The sequence below is a fragment of the Colobus angolensis genome, unplaced genomic scaffold (assembly GCF_000951035.1).
Source record: "Colobus angolensis palliatus isolate OR3802 unplaced genomic scaffold, Cang.pa_1.0 Scaffold117, whole genome shotgun sequence".
NCBI classification, from domain to species: Eukaryota; Metazoa; Chordata; class Mammalia; order Primates; family Cercopithecidae; genus Colobus; species Colobus angolensis.
The window spans coordinates 7,162,451-7,181,312 of NW_012112808.1; the positions used below are offsets into that span (position 1 = coordinate 7,162,451).

At 40.1% G+C, this 18,862-nt stretch overlaps 1 protein-coding gene across 2 annotated transcripts in view; it reads right to left on the reverse strand.

Moving 5' to 3' along the window:
* Positions 1-18,862, reverse strand: part of RALGAPA2 (Ral GTPase activating protein, alpha subunit 2 (catalytic)) — a 321,938-nt gene that overhangs the window by 235,999 nt on the left and 67,077 nt on the right. For both annotated transcript variants that reach the window (XM_011963148.1, XM_011963143.1), the window contains exons 5-10: positions 15,916-15,959; positions 13,487-13,664; positions 12,573-12,688; positions 10,131-10,269; positions 8,212-8,411; positions 2,134-2,361 (exon numbers count right to left, since the gene is read on the reverse strand). In XM_011963148.1, the coding sequence (XP_011818538.1) occupies positions 2,134-2,361; positions 8,212-8,411; positions 10,131-10,269; positions 12,573-12,688; positions 13,487-13,664; positions 15,916-15,959 (905 nt within the window). The remainder of the gene's footprint in view (positions 1-2,133; positions 2,362-8,211; positions 8,412-10,130; positions 10,270-12,572; positions 12,689-13,486; positions 13,665-15,915; positions 15,960-18,862) is intronic.

Below are 18,862 nucleotides of genomic sequence, written 5' to 3' on the forward strand. Positions count from 1 at the left end.
AGTGACTGTCATAGGAGGAGAGGGAGATGAGGAACCTAGGAGCATTAAAATTAAGATGCAAACATGAATACAAGTCCCTTTGAAGAAGCAGTCAAGTCAAGAGGATAAGCTGATATTAGGGGGAAAAAATGAGCCAGGCTTTGGTCTTGTTATCATTAAGATACTACAGGAACATCAGATGCGATGGCATGTGGCCATTTTAAAAGGCAAGTGTAGGAGGCACCCAGGGCCACCTTGTCTACATTGTTCAGTGACAATGTAGACACCGAGAGTCTACAGCTGGTTTACTCAGTCATTCTGCCTGATTTTGGCCGTGTGATTAGTTAGGTCTGAAGGACCTCTCAGTAAACTTGTGCCCTGTCTTCCCTGAGACAGGTAACTCACTCTCATTTTGGTGAATCATGATCCTGAGAGGGCACATTTTCTGTGCAGCAGAGCGAGGGCCCTTGAAGCTGTGCTCAGGTGTACCTGGTCTCTGCAGCATTACATTATGCTTTCTGGCCCCTGGTGTGGTATATCCTCTGCCAGTAACAAATCTTTCATGAGTATAAAAAATTTGTTTAATGAAATTAATATTTTTATTTACAAGTGAGGTTCAGACAAAAGGCTTGACTGGGAGACATATGCCACAGTGGTTGCTGGCACTGGACTGGCAGTAAAGGCCCCAAGGAGGCCAAGTGTAGAATTACAGCAAAGACTTGAGCCCTGAATCTTGGTTAACACCTGTAATTTGGGATGAAACAAGAAGAGGGGCCAAGACATGAAACAGAGAAGACACGGAGAGTGAGAAGAACCAAGGCAGTGCCGGGCCACAGAACCAGAAAAAAATATTTTGTAAGTGGAATGTTAATTGCAGACTAAACAAACATTTTCTTAAGTAAAATGTTTTCTTCATTAAAATGAAAATATGGTAAAATCTCTACACTGCTATGGATTAGGTTGGGACTTTCATTTTTGGTTGATTTTTTGTAATTTAAGTCCCAGAAGTGATAGGGCCAATCATTCACTATCGCAAAAACTTGCCTCGCCAAAAGAAGTTCTCTGTGGTGCATTCCCATCATTCATATGTACAAGACTCTTCCTCTCCTCCTCACCTACAACTGGACTCTGCCATTCAACGGCTTAACCTACTTTTCAGATCTATGGATAAAACAACTACTCCACCTCATATACACATACCCACAAATAGGCCACATTCCTGTGTTCAAGAGCACCAGTTCCTAGAGTCAAGTGGCACTGGCCACATGTTACACTCCAGATCTGTGGGAGCTCTGCTTGCTGTGTGGGAGCTCTGCTTGCTGTGTTGAAGGCTAGTGCTGAGTCTCTTGTCTCTCCACAGTAGAACTACTGACACATTGAGCCAGAGAGTTCTTTGTCATGGTTGGGGTGGGGGCCATTCTGGGCATTGCAAGATATTTAACAACATCCCTGGCTGTAACCCGCTAAGACACCAGTAGCACCCCAGTTGTGATGACCAAAACTGTTTCCAGACATTGCCAATGTCCCCTAGGGAATAGCATCAACCCCAGTTGCAAACCTCTGATGTCACTCATGGCCACTAACTGTAGCCTGGGCTTCTGACCTCTTCTGTCTCCTTCCTTTGCTCATACCTCTTTTCTTGTCTTGGCCTCTGCTCCTTTCTTTCCTTTTATTCCCCTTGCCACCTACCTTTTTCTCTTGTGCCATAAATAATTCTATCATGTTGTGAGTGCCACACGCCTCTGCAAGGTTTTTGCAGAAACCTCCAGCTCCTCAGAGAGCTCTTTGAGGCTCTGGGAATAAGACTGGACTCTTCTTTGCTGTGTTCATTTGTTGCTGGGTATTCAGGAATGGCTTTCTTCCCACCTAATTCTGAGTTTACTTTGTCACAAAAACATGAAAGTATCTGTCTCATGATTTTGCTCAAATATAGAATTTTCCCTCCTTGTGTAACTGTTATTCAACAACAAAATTTAAAAATCACAGCAATCCACACAAATTAAAAGATTAGAGGGATCATTCGTTATTATTCAGCTCTGTAACATAACCCAACTCATCAACTCTATTTGTTGGAGTGTTACAAGTAAAAGAACATGAAACAAAATCGTTTCCATTTCAAGAACTTGTAACACATGCACACACACACACACTAACCTGGTGAAATACTTCATTCACAAAGTTGACATAACCTCGTGTTGACAAGAGAATCCGCTGTACCATTTCATACACCATTCGGTGCTCTTCTTCAATGCTACAGAGGCTGGAGTTACTGAGTCTTCGGTCCGACAGTGTGCTGCTGTTAGAATGGCTTTTGTCCGGCTCCATGGGCCCACCACCATCCAGCTCAGGCGCTCTCTCCTGCACAGCACCACCACCAACAGTCTGGAAGAAAGTCAGCACACTTCTCAATGACGCTCACCCCCACTCAAGAACACCTGGCCAAACTTCAGTCTTGCCTTGTTCTAAGTAACTCTAGTTACCACCAACGTGTACAGGGTACAGCAAACCAAAACCAGCAACTGCTTGAAGCATGACAGGCTCCAGAGCCTGTACTTACCAATTTTCTAACTAACCAACAAATCCCTCCCAACTCAGCTATTTTAAAAGGAAAACTACTAAGCTGTTTCAGAAAGGAGGGCTGTGAAATTTTCCCAATCTAAAAGGTTTAATTTGCATTGTAAAACCACAGAATAAATTAATGTGTAAACACATTTGTATTATCATCACATCAGGTCTCTACAACTTAGCATTTGCTCCTATGGTCACAGAGATAGGAAAATTCAGGGGACTTCTTGCAGCAACAATGATAGGATGCATCATTTGATTTATGTGACTAAGTGGCAGCTTGACAGTGGAGTGTGAAGATTCAAAGGGTATTTTATCAGAAGAATGCTGATCTGAGCTTTATCCTCAGAATCTTAGGTGTAACGTAAAGCAATATTCACAAAATTTTAAACATTTAAAAGACTTTAGGCGTGCAAAGAAGTGAAGTAATTCATGCGCTCACTCACAAAGCTCAACACTGATTTCTGCTCGCATATCCACATAGAATTACAGGTTTCCTCCAAACAAAATACATGTATAATTTTGCTTCATCTTTGCAAACTCCATTATTACTTTTAAGTGTCAGAAATACATAGGCCAAATGCAACTAAAATTTACCTACTGTGAATATTTTTTACAAGAAGAGATAAGATATGAATAGTGCAAAACAGTAATTTCAGTAACTACCAAGGACAGTTTGAAAACAAAACAGATATCCAATAGCAATCTCTAGAGAAAATTAAAGGAATACTATACTTGTAATAATTTTTCTCTTCATGCCTTAGTTACTAAGCCTGTGTGGCTTATCAAAGGCACTATCACACTGTGAGATGTGCTCACCTATGGAAATTATTTTATCTTTTTGATGGATCCACTATCTTCCACAGGAAAATAACACTTTATTCATTTTATTCTTTTTTTATCTGAAGCTTCAATAGGAACGGCCCAAGGATGAGTACAGCACAGAAAGAAGAGGCCCAAACTAAGAATCAAAAGACTTGCTTCTCCACATTCCTAACTGGAATGAGAGTCACGCAACTCACTTGGATTTCACATATACACACACATATATACACACATATATGTTAATTTGTAGGACACAGAGGCTAGATTAGGTCTAAAGTCTCTTATGGCTCAATAACCTGTGACTTTTTGACCTATAACTCCCATTTTCCCCACAAACTAAAAAAGAAAAAAAACAATATGCACATATATAGCAAATTAAAGATGACCACAAGTTCTTTAACACTTCTTCCACAGAGACATGAGGCCCATATCCCCTCCCTTTCATCTACATGGACTATATGACTGCTGTAGCCAGTAGAACAGAATGGAAGAGACCTGTGCCAGTATCAGACTCAGGCCCAAGAGGCTGTTGGTTAACAATTCCCATCTCTTGAAACATTTCACTCTTGGAGCCCTGTACAGGCATATAAAAAGTCCAACTACCTTGCTAACCAGAAAACAGAACAAGAAGTCCCAGATGAACCCAGCTTTCCTTTCCAACTGCCGCCATCAAGTAGCAGGCATGTGAATGAAATCATCTTGGACCTTGCAGACCAACCAGAGCTGGTGGGCTGAATAATGACTTCCCCAAGGATGTTCTAATCCTCAGAACCTGTGAATGTGTTACCTTCCATGGCAAAAGAGACACAGCAGATGTGATTAAGTTAAGGCTGTTGGGATAGAAAAATTATTTTGGATTATCCAAATGGTCCCAATATAATGTAAGGGTCCTTATAACAGGGTGGCAGGAGGATAACAGACAAAGAAGGCTAAGTGATGATGGAAACTGGGAGAAAAGGTGGTGTGATGCAGGGCCACAGCCAAGGAATACAGAAGCTGTACATGGCAAGAACACAGGATTCTAGAAGTTGGACATGGCAAGAACACAGGATTCTCCCCTAGAACCTCGAGAAGGAACACAGATCTGCCAATAACTTGATTTTGGATTTCTGGCTTTCAGAATCGTAAGATAATAAATTTGTACTGTTTCAAGACATTAAGTTTGTGAGAATCTGCAACAGTGGCAGTAAGAAACTAATATAACAACTTACTGTGAGGTATAGTGGCAGTCTCTAGAATGGTAGTGGCCATTTCTAGGGACAGTCATCTGCAGGGTATGATGGCACAGAGGGTACAAATGGCTGTCAGCCCAGCACTCTTTCTCCCTCCCTACCAGAACCTCAGTCCTCTGTGTGCCTCCTCCTATGCACCCCAACTGACTCGCAGGAAGCTGATCCCATCCACAGTACTAAGGGACCAATCTGTTTTGTGGAGGCCAATCATGACATCTCCTGGCCCACTCACATACCCAGCTTTAAGCGAATCAGTTTCTTGTTACTGTTCCAGGGGGAGGCAGGCAATGTAAGTTGTTCCACTCAGACAAAAGGAAAGGGCTTTATATTTCTGGATCGCCTCTAAATGTGAACAAGAAAAGCAGTGCCCCAGCTGTTGGTAGCCATCTTACAATCAAGGGGGAAGCTGCTGTAGACAAAGCTGTCAGAGGGAAAGGGCAGAACAGTGAGAAGACCACAGAGAAGCAGGGAGAATGCCTGAGTGAACCGTATTCTCAGCCAGCCTCACCATGTGCTTCTTTTTAGTAAGATTAAAGTATTTATTTTATGTTTAAGACAGTTTGAGCTGTGATCCTTTTTCCATGAGGATGATGGAACCATCCTAATTGATTTCGAAGTTCCAACCTTTAAGATGTTAAAAAAGCTAGACAGTAAAAGTAGATGACTCACAACTGTGATGAGTCAACTAAAAGAAAAAATCAGAACCTGAAAGCAGTGGTTAATTTGCTGTTCTTTCTACTTCTCATCATCCAGATGTACTTTTCAAGAATGAGCTACTTATTTTCAATTTAAATACAGGTGATGGTTTTCTGATCTTTTTAAACCAGAGAGAAAAGGTTACACCCCTTAATTAAGACTTTTTTGAACTGAGTGACAATCGCTTCAGATGTAATGTAAATTTACCAGAGTATGACTGCGCTTCCTACACACAATTTCATACAGATTTTTGTCTACCTGATAAGTGAATAAAGGTATCTTATCGTGGTTCAGAACTAACTGCATTTCTCTGCCGATAAAATCAGGGGTCCCTGTAGTCTGCCTTCTATAAGCCGCCCTTTCGTCTCCTTTGTCCATTTCTCAGTGGGGTTGTCTTCTTACCAGTTCATGGGTACTCTTTATATAGCAGAGATCTTAACAGTCATGATGTTACTTCATAGTCTATTGATTGGATCTGGCCTTATGTAGTCTTTTGACACAAAAATCTTTCACTATTTTTTTTTTTTTAATAAAGTCAAACCTCATTTCTTCCATGGCTGCTGGGTCTTTCTCTCTCTTTCTTTTTCTTTCTTTCTTTCCTTTTGTTTCCTTCCTTTCTTTCCTTCTTTCCTTGCTTCCTCCCTCCCTCCCTCCTTCCTTCTCTTTCTCTCTTTCCTCTTTTTTGAAATGGGAGTCTCACTCTGTTGTCCAGACTGGAATGCAGTAGTAACACAATCTCTGCTCACTGCAACCTCTACCTCCCAGGTTCAAGTGATTCTCCTGCCTCAGCTTCCCAAGTAGCTGGGATTACAGGCGCCTGCCACCATGCCTGGCTAATTTTTGTATTTTTTGTAGAGAGAGCATTTCACCACGTTGGCCAGGCTGGTCTCGAACTCCTGACTTCAAGTGATCTGCCTGCCTTGGCCTCCCAAAGTGCTGGGATTACAGGCGCCCAGCCTACTGGGTCTTATTTCTACCTAAGGTAGTCTACCACTTCCCAAATTTAGACACTCTCCTGGATTTTCCTTTCTCTTACTTTTTTTTTTTTTTGAGATGGAGTCTCGCTCTGTTGCCCAGGCTGGAGTGCAGTGATGCAGTCTCAGCTCATTGCAAGCTCCACCTCCTGGGTTCATGCCATTCTCCTGCCTCAGCCTCTTGAGTAGCTGGGACTACAGGTGCCCGCCATCACGCCTGGCTAATTTTTTGTATTCTTAGTAGAGATGGGGTTTCACCGTCTTAGCCAGGATTACAGGCGTGAGCCACCGCACCCAGCCTACATTTCTTCAGTATTTTGTTTTTATTGTAGACCTTAAATCAATCTGTCGTTTGCTTCAGTATGTTGTAAGAGACTAGCCAATTATTCCAACACCATTAATTAATGATTCTTTCTTTTAATCTTGACTGACATCCTGTTGGGGGATGTGTGTGTGTGTGAAGGAGAGAGAGAAAGAGATTGCAGGATTGCAGATTTGATTAGATGTTCAACACTAATCTCAGTCTCATTCCTTTGAAGTAACCTGTCTGGAAACCTATACCACTGTCTCTTAATTCCTGAAAATCAAATGTCTGTTTAGGTTTGTGTCTTGATAATTTTTCCTGGGACTCAAAGACCCTTTAAGTTAGAGGCATGCCTTTTTTTTTTTTTTTCTTTTCAGTTCAGATAAACTTTTATTATTATTTGTTCAATTATTCTCATTCTCTTCTTCTTCCACCCACCTAATATTTGTAAGGTAGGGACCTGTACTTAGATCTTGTCTACTAATTTCTCATTTCTATCTCTCTAAATTTTTAGTCACTGTGGTGGGATGTTTTTTCAGAAAACTAATTTTTTTTCTCAGCAATAATCATTACCATTTTCATTTTATTTACTAATTTTTCTAACTAAGACATTCACAGGTTTCTTAAAACTTTCTTTCAGCAAGTCTTTCATTGTTCTTACAACTGCACCTCCCTCAGATTTTGAAAATAGGTTTCTCCTCTCACTCTTCAGTGACTTCTCCCCAGAGGAGCCACATGCTCTAGACTGTTTGGTGTTCCTCCATCAAGGTTCCTAATAACCTTGAAGCACAAGAGCCACTTATCTGCCTCCTCAGGTCTGTGCATTCTTTCAGCTCAGGCCTAGGTCGGACTTCTGGGACTTCCAGGGCATCAGCAAATCTGCAGTCAGTGGACCACACTTCCTATCCCTCTTCTTGGGGATAATAAACAAAAGAGCACATGACACCATGATCCCTTAGTGAAGTGGCTGCTCTGTGACCTCCACAAATGGTAGTGCTCCACTAAGTCCCTAAGCAACTCAGCCTGCTCGGAAAGCCCCCATTTGTGTATGGCTGACCAAGGCCAAGAGAGAAAAAGCACGGCAGGCCCCATACAAGGAGAGGTCTCTTCTGAAGGCCTCAGGGAAGAGGTAGCCTCCTCTTCTAGGGGCCCCACCATTGCTCAACAGCCAGCCCAAAATCCTGAGCTGCTGATCTACTTCCCTCTCCTGAGATGCTGGAGGGCGCCCGACAGCCTCATAGGTCCTCACGATGGGCCACTTACAGTTTCCTAAGAGCCTTCCAGCTATTGGGGCTTGGTAAAGGCAAGACAGGCCTCTGTTCTCATGCTCAGAGGCCACTGGTACTCAACTGTGGAGAATGAGGAGGAGCCAGGAGTGTGCACACAACAGTCATCTTCTCAGAATGGCTCCCGAGATTGCATCATCATGGCAGTCCCAACAATGCACAGCAAGTGAGTCAAACTCACAACTCCCTCTGAAACCTCGGCATTACAGGCAGGGTAGGCCAATAAAATCACTTATCTATAACCAACAACCTGGAAGAACCAATAACTCTAATAATCAATAACTCCGGCTATGTTCCAGTGTATTTTATTATAGAAGCATTAACAGATAAAAAGAGGATGAACGGCATACCTGGATGATTTTAGGCAATACATCAACTCCATTTTTAGTGTTCTGTGTTGCAGTTAGATACTTTTTTTCCAAAAAGAAGGTTACAATCCACTTAATAAAAACAACACGAGCTGCCATATATGGAATTTTTGTACTGTAAATGTTCTCATTGTCTCGAGTTGTAGTAATGTACACTGGCTTTGGTCTCAAATGGGGGATGTCTGGTAGAAAAAAGAACACATGATTGATTAGGCTAATAAATCATAACATGATGTAACCCCTACAAATGTTTTGGCTTCCAATTAAATCCAATTTTTGGTTGTCTAAATAGCAATTAAGAATGAACAACTTCAATGATTAAAAATGGCATTTTTTTGGTAGGCTCCTTTCTGATTCCACCTTGTGATCTGACTGAGAATGGGTGGTGATGGTGATTGTTTATGTATCTATGATATATAGCTATGGAAAACCTAAGCTAACAACTATTTTTAACAATTTTGATAAATTACATGAGACTATAATAGTGAAAATCTTTTCACATATATTATACCTAATTTAATTTTATAGCTGGAACAAATGTAAACATATATATGAACTTTTAAAACATAATTTTAGGTATTTTAACATCTAACATTGCAGCGATTAAATCCACTGAACTTTAGAGTTTTATATCCTTTTCCCTTTAGATGAATCCAATGAAACAGAATCAATATCATCTACTTTATATTTAAAAGAATTCAGAAAGTCACATTTCATCTTTGAGACAATCAAATGCTCCCTTTTCCAAAGACTTAATAAGAAGTCAATTTCTGATTCTTTAAATTCCATAATCAATATGAAAATTATATGGTATTGGATTTGAGATACTACTTGCCATAAGTTCAACTCTCTATCTTAATAATTTTTGTATATCTGGAATACCTGTATAAGGCAGAAAAATTATCAACAAATAACTTTTAATCTAGGAATATTAACAATATACCATGTTTTCACAATGAATTTAGAGTACATATGAAATCAGAAACAAATATTGAAAAAATATTCACATATATATAGCTAAGGAAATACATGTCCCAGTGCCCCTAAAAGTCAGTAATTCTACATCTTTTAAAACACACCAAGTTTTGGCTTCTCTTCCCGTGCGTGCGTGTGTGTGTGTGTGTGTGTGTGTGTACGCAAACACAGAACACACACAGCACAGACAACTGAATCAGGTGACCATGTTCCCCAAAAGAGTAACATCTCATGTCACTATTTCCCCTCCAAAACTGTTTTTAATTATTCATTTGAACTACCTGTTTTAGATAATAGGGAGAGGAAGATTTGACGCCCACCTTCACCACTCTAAGGTGTGCTTCTGTCCTCTGAGTCCTCATTTCTTACAGAAGAGAAAAACATTAGGTGCCAAATTAGAAATTCCTTTCTGTTTCCTAGTCCTCTGGGGCTTACCGCCCATAGCTTGTACAATCACCTAAAATTTGGTTCTCCATAAGCACCTGTCAGTAGTAGCTGCTGGATGTAGGACCCAGCATGAAAGAAAAGGCATACAATGGTAGCTATTTGCCCTGGGCTGGCCGCCAGTGACTGAACAAAGCCTGAGGTCACCATACCCCACCACCCACAAGGAAAGACTTTAGGAAATGCAGAGATTTTTACATTAAAGGATGACAATTATACCAAAAATATCATAAATACATTTCAAATTATTTCTGAGTATAGGAGCCACGGTTCCCTTTTACTGCTGTGAGCTGAGGTATATCTTAGTAGGTACAAATAATTAACATCACTTATTAAGAAACTTTAAACATCTAATAATAAAGTTACCATTCAATACAAAAATAAAATGACTATTTTACTTTAAAATAACCAAAGGTCACTTTGAAAGAGACTGCATAGCTTTCCTTTGGATATCCTCTATACACGGCTCCAACAGTACTTACCAAGTACAGGTTTGTAGATGTTTGTTAACTTAGTAAATGATGGAAATAAATGAGGAAGATAATACTTTCGAAACAATGTAAAAAGAAATTTAAAACCAGTATCTTGATTCTCCTTATTCTTCCACTCCAAGCTCGCAGCCTTTGGATAATATGTGGAAAAGAACATATGTATATTTACATTTCAAATTAACATATACTAAACTGAAGTGTTGTTATGTTACTAAAATTCCTATCCTAAATGTAAAAAATGACAAATATGCTGACAATCATGTAATGAAATAATAACAAAGCTCAAAAGATGGTAGGAATGAATACTTCAAAACAAAACAGTAACTATGTTAAAAACAGCATTTTTACTGAGAACCCAACAACTCAATGATATCATATCTTTTACAATGTACTATAATATATCATGTCCATATTTTTTCTCTCTGTTTTTTGTAATTATCTAACATTTCTTGGGCCTTTAAAACATTTAGTCACGAATAATCAGGTGCTTTTTTCTAAACTCAGAAAAAGGCCATTTATAATAAATAGAAATTAAAGAAACAATCCCTCTCAAGAATTTCATCCAATGTTACCTACATATAAAATCAATATCAAAAGGCAAAATCCATGGAATCTTGGAAAATGCATTCTCTGTATTAAAAAAATTCAAAGGCTAAGATAAGCCAGGCATGCCAGTCCACTATAGATTAAGTTTAAATCTTTCATAGTGTTGAGATAATATTCTCCCCCTCAAAAACCCATCAGTGTTTGCATAGTGGGAGCACTCCAAAACTGCTCAATATCTGGGACCATCTCTCAGAAGCCAGGAGGACAGGCTGGTTAAACAGATGCAGTCACCCCCACATGATTTAGGGAAACATGGCCCTTAGAAAAGACTTGTCAGTGGTTCTTAATGTTTGTTAGACCACAGAGTGCTCTAGAGCAGGGCTTCCCAACTTCCTTCCTGACATGTCCACTTAGAAAATGAAATTTGTGCAGCACCTGAGGTAAAGGGATGAGATGTTTTGGCTACCCCAGGGGCAGCAGGGCTCAGCATCCATAATATGCCAAAAGCTGTGCTCTGAGAACTCATCTCAATCGACACAAGAGAAGGCAGAAGGGAGGCACCGATATGCACCTAAAACTTTGCACACAATTAGAAGGTTCACAGTCTGCATGCAAACCTCTATCCTATATCAATTCCATCCGCCTTATCTGAGGTCACACAACTCATTAGTGACACACCTAGAATGAGAACCCAAGGCCCCCAAGTTCTGGATACTCTGTTGATTTTCCAGGACAAATGGAATGCCCAAACATTTCTGAACAGCTGGCATTTGAGATGCATCTAGAATGGGCCATTAGAGTTCAAATGTGGAGTTTCCAGAACATGAAAGCATGCCCCAGTCAGGTTTTCAGGATTTTGAAGTCCTATGTTTCCGTTTCTGGCTAAAGGGAAAGGGGCAAGGAAAGGGGACAAAATTGCTGAGTATTCAGAAAAAGCAGTCAAGTACTGAATCTTGAGTGACAGCAGAGAAAAGCACAGTTCCCTAAAGAAAACTAGAAAGGAGTGAAAGGAAGGGAGAAATGCCAGAGAAAATATCAGAAGAGGAGAGAAACTCATGAAGGAGGGGTAGTCTAATCCCCTCAAAGAATAAGGAGAGCAAAACCTGAAGTGTGCCCTCCTTCCGGGCTGACCCTAGAACCCTTGTGGTTTGGGGCTTGCCACTTTAGCAGTGACAGGGCAGAAGGCAGCTAACAGTGGGTGTCAAAAGAACATGAAGTGAGGATGTGAACTCAGTAGAGATTATTACTTCAACAACTCGGCTGTGAAGGGGAAGACAGATACTGGACAATACCCAGGACGAACTCAAGGACAATAGAAGTATTTGCTGAGAAAAAAAGAATCAGCACATTTTATTCTAACTATTATTCAGAAATCTAGACCAGGGTCAGAAATCTAGACCAGGGTCACAAATCTCCTATTAAAATCATAAACCAGTTACTTCAGTTCTGTATGCAATTGGTGCATATGAGAAAAAATAATACATGACATAAAGGAGGCCTGTGCCAATGGCATGAGGAGATTGCTCCATGTGCTTTCCTTCAGATCCCTGATAACAGGTCTTCTCTGCCTATTCCTGTCCACCTGTTCAGCCTCTGGGCCCGCCTCCTCCTTCAACCTGTCTTGCAAGCATAGAGATTAGGGGTAGGAAAGAAGTAAAGAGAGAAAAATGGTTTAAACACACTCACAAAATAGTACATACAGCTGGTCTTGCTACAGTGACCTAAAAAATGGTACATACTCTGCACTTGCTGAAATATCACATAAAATCACCTCAAAGAAAAAGAAAAGGGAAAAAATACGGATATGCAGAGAGAAAAGAGGGAATATTTCCTCTTCCTGCTGAGAATAAACCCACCACACTGAAAGAGTCATAATTTTTCTCTGACCTGAATAACCATATACTTCAACAGTATTTGAAGAAAAAAGCAGGTTTGGTCCTCAGCAATCTTCTCCCCCGATATGGCTGGCAGGAGTGGAGTGATTTCTTCTGGATATATCTTTACTGAAAGGACAGAAAATGATGAGAGCTCATTCACCAAAGTTAAATTTTAAACATAATTTAGGGTTTTAAAAATGGTCTCTATTAAAATACATCTCTTCATCCACTGAAACTGCTCACACTGAGGAGCACACTCCAAGGCAGTGTGCCTAAAGGGCCTGGAAACACAGCCCAGATGCCCACGAAGCACCTTCTCCCGCTGCACCATTCTTTCCCTTTCAAATTCTGCTTTGGTCAGCCCAAGATCAAATGCCAGTCATTGAGCAATAGTGCAATATACAGTAATAAATCAATGGTCCCAACAGGCAAGTTCCTTGAAAACTCACAGGACACAAATGGCCACCGTTAATAGTCCCATGAGACCACTATTGTCTTTCCATAGATGCTGCAGGAAAATACACAGTGGCAAAATAAGATCCTGGTGAGCAGCTCAATGTCCACTTATGAACAACAGTGATAAGAATAGACAGTAGCTTTGGATGGTGGAGTTTAATCTCATTAATAGCCAGAAAACCAGTCCAGACTTCCCATGTGTTTTTACTTCCTGCTACTGCCAACATCTGTCCCCTCCCTATTCCTGCTTCCATCACTTCAGTAAATTTATCCTGTCATCATTTCATATAAAATAAGCTCCAAGTCTTTTGATTCTAAGGTGTGTAAGAATCTACAGTGAATATGAAAGGGGAATAATTCCTCTTCAGACTCCATCAGGATTTCTATTCAAGAAAATGAAAAAGAAAGAATTTCTCAATGTAAGTCCAAGAATAATTTCAACATGGGAGATCTGCTAACATAACTTACCATCAGCTACACTAGGGCTGGGATTGATGAGTGTCTCCAGTGTGCAAGGGCCCCTGGATGACATGACTGCTGGGAAACCAGGCACCAGGCAAGCAAAAATCAGCACCTGCTCTTCTGCACAGTTTGTCTGAAGTGCTTGAAGCCACAGAAGAAACAGCCTGATTCCTTCACATCTTATCTAAAAACAAAATTAAAAACAATGAAAATGAAACACTTACATGTATTTACAGAAATGCATTACAACGGAGCATCAGTCTGAGAAAGAGAAACTACAAGTTAAAGGTGTGTTAGGTAGTACACCAAGTTCTTTACTTAGTGACAGATAAGCAAAGACGCAGCAATACAGCACGAGTTAAGAGACAGGGTTCTAGAGCCAAAGTGCCTGGGTTCAAATGCAAGCTCTGCCACTTTCTAGCTGGGACCCATGGAGAACCACTTAACTTCTCCATGCCTCAGTTTCCCCATCTGTAAAATAAGGATAAGAGCATTTACCACAAAAGACTATGATAAAGACTGAGTTAACACATGTAAACCGAATAACACAATGGCTGACTCCCAGTAAGCCCTATGTAAGTGTTTCCTGTTAATAGTATCTTACTTTGTAAGGCAACAGTACCCATGGCCTCAATTGTCCATAAAAACAATGACAAAGATAATCTCCCTCCAAATTTATATGTGCTATCACTATAATACGCCATGTTGATAATGTTCTTGAGAATCAAAAGACTAGGAGCTAAATAAGACCTTAAAGGCCTGGCTTAATGAGACAGAGCAGCTCTCCTCATACCTTACGTCCCTATTGCAAGTCAAACACAAGGCTTTGCCATAAAACCAAACCAAAAAGTGGAGAAGAGCCAAAATAAATAAATAAAAATATTCTGCTGACTCCCAACAGAAGTCAAAATACACTAGGACAGACACCCCAGCTGGTGACAGTGCTGCCCCATTAACAGAGTAAGTTCACAGTGTACTTCCAAACACGCTCCCGGACTCCCCCACTGCTCTGCTCAAACCTCCATGCCTGCTCACACCTGCCCTCCTCTCGCCAAGCAGGTAAAATGAGTGGCAACATTACTATTCAGCCATCAGACTGAGAAGAGAGGAGAGAGGAAAGAGGAGAGAGGAAAGAAGAGAGAAGAGAAGGCTCTACGTATATCTTTTTTTTTTTTTTTGACAGGGGATGGAGTTTCACTCTGTTGCCCAAGCTGGAGTGCAATGGCATGATCTTGGACCACTGCAACCTCCGCCTCCTAGGGGGAAGCAATTCTCCTGCCTCGGCCTCCTGAGTAGCTGAGACTACAGGCATGCACCAATATGCCCCGCTAATTTTTGTATTTTTAGTAGAGATGGGGTTTCACCACGTTGGCCAGGCTGGTCTTGAACTCCTGACCTCAGGTAATCTGTCTGCCTTGGCCTCCCAAAGTGCTGGGGTTACAGGTGTGAGCCACTGCGCCCAGCCAGCTCTATGTATATCTAATTAAATTATATTTAATAGAACAAGAGGGAAGTTTCTATGAAATTCTATCCCAAGTCTCTGATTTTTATATGTTAACTGTATTTAAGAGAACTAAATATAAATAAGCGTAATTATAAACACAAGATTAACAAACTGATAGGTTTTAATCATAACCCTATTTCTTTAAAGTAAGAGGGACAAAATATAGAATCTACAGTGAGGCTAGGAATAACTCCTTTTTTTTTCAACATGTGTTTTAAGAGGCTGTGATTGTTTAAGCCAGTATAAAACTACCAGTATATTAGCTTATTAAAAGCATTCACACAACGTAATTAACTCCAAGTGAATTATCTTTCATAAAATATTCATCCCAGGCTGAATTTTTTCTGCCACTTATGTTTTAGCAAAATCTTATCTCAGCATCAAGAAGTATATGTTACAATAAAAGACATATCCATTTCAATATAAACCAATTTTAACCTATAAATCTGCCACAAATAAATACTGAAGAGTGAGACCCTTGTTGTTCTTTTCTCCCACAATGGCTCTCAAAATTAGTAAAATTAATTAGAGACAACTATAATTTTAACAACCAGGTTACCAAGATGGACAGAATCAAGCATGTGAGCTCTGAAGTTTAGAGGGGGACTGCTCCTCCTTTTTCTGATGATAAACTGGAGCAGTCAGTGCCTTGCCCACGGTCCCTATCCATACCCAGCAGAATCAGAATTAGAACTCAGAACTCTAAACTCTGAAGCCCAACCCATTTTCTTCTAATACCATTTAAAATGTCTCTCGCAATAAGGTATGATGTAAGAACAAAACCCTAAAAATATAATTTATCAATTAAAAATTAAAACTAAATCAAGTGGTTTTTAAAGATCTTTTTTCCAAAATGGCCTAACATTGTTACTTTGTGGCATTAACAAATTTAAGAGTAATAAAAAACGCCATTACACGATACAATAAATACCTTAGTAGAATTTCCAGTGTGTAGAAGCTTCTTTAAAGTTGAGCCTGAAAGTTTAAAAAAATGAATTATAAATAGAGCACAAAAATGCATATCAAATATCTATTTTAAGAAGAAAATATGTACTTATGACAAAAATATAATTTTTAAAAATAAAAGGAAGAAGGCTGACCTTCAGAAGCAAAGCAATGTCACAGAGGGAAAGACATTTTCAAGATAAAAGTACTTTAAGTATGTATGTCTTCAGAAGTATTTTAAAACAGTCAGAATGATTGATATTAAGGTAAGCCAAATGCCCACAGTGGATTATGTGTCATGCATAAAATGGATGCTTTTTTTCTTTTTAAATCTCTAAAGGTAAAAATAATGTAAAACAACTGCTCACAAAACATTTTTACAAGAACATTTTACAAATACTCAGAATGGCATGTTTCTCTCCTGGCAATGACAACCACATTTATGGGGTTTGGTCCATCAGTAAATCCTCTAGCAGAGCACTTCGGTCACCGTCAAGTAGGCAGAATCAAGGCTGACTCGGAACTCCAGTCAACTACAAAAACTTTGGTGCTGCAGCCCACTAGAATGAGAAAAGCTTCTCTTAGGAGGATGGAACACTATTACTAAGTCTTCTGTAAGTGTATTCATGACCTCAGTATGGAGAAATACAACCCCATCTAAATATTTTATGTAGCCTCTAAAACGAGATCTTAACCTCAAAAAAGGAGATGACCTTTTAAAATAGAAATATACTGAAAATCTGAGGCAAGATAACTTTCCTCTCAGTCAAATTACAGATCTTTTAAGAAAAAAATTACTTAGATCCTCTGATGAAAAATTTGTGATAGCTCTTTAACAAATTAGATATCAAGTCATATTTACTCCATCAATGAATTTCAAAGAGCTCCTCTAACAAGGGAGCCAGTGTTTTGACAACTGATACAAGCCACAGCTACATTGATAAATACATATATAATAATTAAATGCATACTCTGTAGAAATGCATTAGGCAGAACAAAATCACTGGCAATCCGAAGGAACCTTTTAAAACAGTTCCACTGTTCGTAACACCTAACACTAGGGCTCAAAGGAAACTACTCATCATGACTCAGACCAGGTTCTAGCACTTAAATAACTAATAGTTTGTGCATGAGTGAAGGAAGCTAAAGTGTCTCCCCTTCCCCCACTTCTCCCTTCACCAAACCATATCCAGTAGTTTTTGGTCTAGAGCCAGCATTTACTAGGCTGGCTCTTTCTGTCACAGCTAAGGTTCAAGTGCCCATCTAGCCCACACCTTTCCTCAACCTGGGCCTTGTTCTTTATCCCCATGTTCATCCTTCTTGGACAGACAGTTTGTTCTACCTCAGTTTAACATCGGCTTCATTACACCTTTTGAGGACCTCATGGTGGCTGGCAGAGCCAACAGATACTAGACCTCCCAGGAGACCTAATGATAAAGTCTGCATAGACAGTTCTCTTTCCAGCCATCTGGCTAATCCATCATCTTACAACATATTCTTGGAAATACTTTCTCCTGGCCATTGTGTGTGACTATTGGTGCTTGTTAGTCCTTCCCCTTCTTACGATGGGTCCAGCTTGTTTTTGGTAGTGGTGGTGGTGGTGCTTTTTCTTTTTTCTTTCTTTCTTTTTTTTTTCTTTCTTTTCTGTTGCTCAGGCTGGAGTGCAGTGGCACGATCTCTGCTCACTGCAACCTCTACCTCCCAGGTTCAAGTGGTTCTCCTGCCTCAGCCTCCCAGGTAGCTGGGATTACAGGTGCATACCACCATGCCCGGCTAATTTTTTGTATTTTAGTAGAGACAGGGTTTCACCATGTTAGCCAGGCTGGTCTCGAACTCCTGAGCTCAGGCAATCCACCTGCCTTGGCCTCCCAATGTGCTGGGATTAAAGGTGTGAGCCTCCGCACCCAGCTGTTGGTGTTTTTTAAGTATTTGGACTACCTACAGATGCCTATATCCACTGTTCCCTACACAAAGAGAAAAAAAACACATATAGAAAGGGCATTACATGCAGACATACAGAACATACGACCCATATTGGTCAATGGTCCCAAACTTTTTAAAATTAATCTGGTAATTTGTTACAGCAGCAACAGAAAACTAATACATACGTATTTGATCTAGTCTATTCTGTTGTATTCAAAAACTCTTTTGTACATGTGAAGCAGTACAGCTTAGGAGTTATAAGCCAGATTCAGAAGCTAGACTGCTCGGGTTCAAATGTAGGTTCTGCATTTATTACCTGTGTAACCTAAGTTAGTAACTTCATCTCACTATGCCTGAGTTTTCTCATCTGTAAAATGGGGTGACAACAGTATCTATCAGAAAACTGACAGTGAGATTTAAATGAGTTAATATATATGAATGCACAGAACAGTGCCTGGTATGTGGTAAGCACATTTTTCATGCAAGACAGGGCATCAGCTATTCTCTAAGGAACTCTTTTTTAATTAAAAAAATATATATATTAGCAAGAAAAACTTGTGCAGTGGGGGCACACAGCTTGAGGACTGGTAATAAGTACCTGAGAACCTTGCTTGGCCTCTGTAGGGTTTTTCTGTTTTGTTTTGTTTTGTTTTGTTTTGAGATGGAGTCTCACTCTGTAGCCCAAGCTGGAGTGTAGTGGTGTGATCTCAGCTCACTGCAACCTCCACCTCTGGGGCTCAAGTGATTCTCGCTCCTCAGCCTCCCGAGTAGCTGAGACTACAGGCATGAGCCACCATGCCCGGCTAATTTTTTGTATTTTAGCAGAGACAGGGTTTCACCATATGGTGATCTGCCCACCTTGGCCTCCAAAAGTCCTAGGATTACAGGTGTGAGCCACTGCACCCAGCCCCCTGTAGTTATTTTTTAAGGCCTTAAGTTCACAAAGATACTTCTTCTTTAATATTATCAAGTCATTTCTCATTTCCTCTATATATGTCATGCCTGTGTGG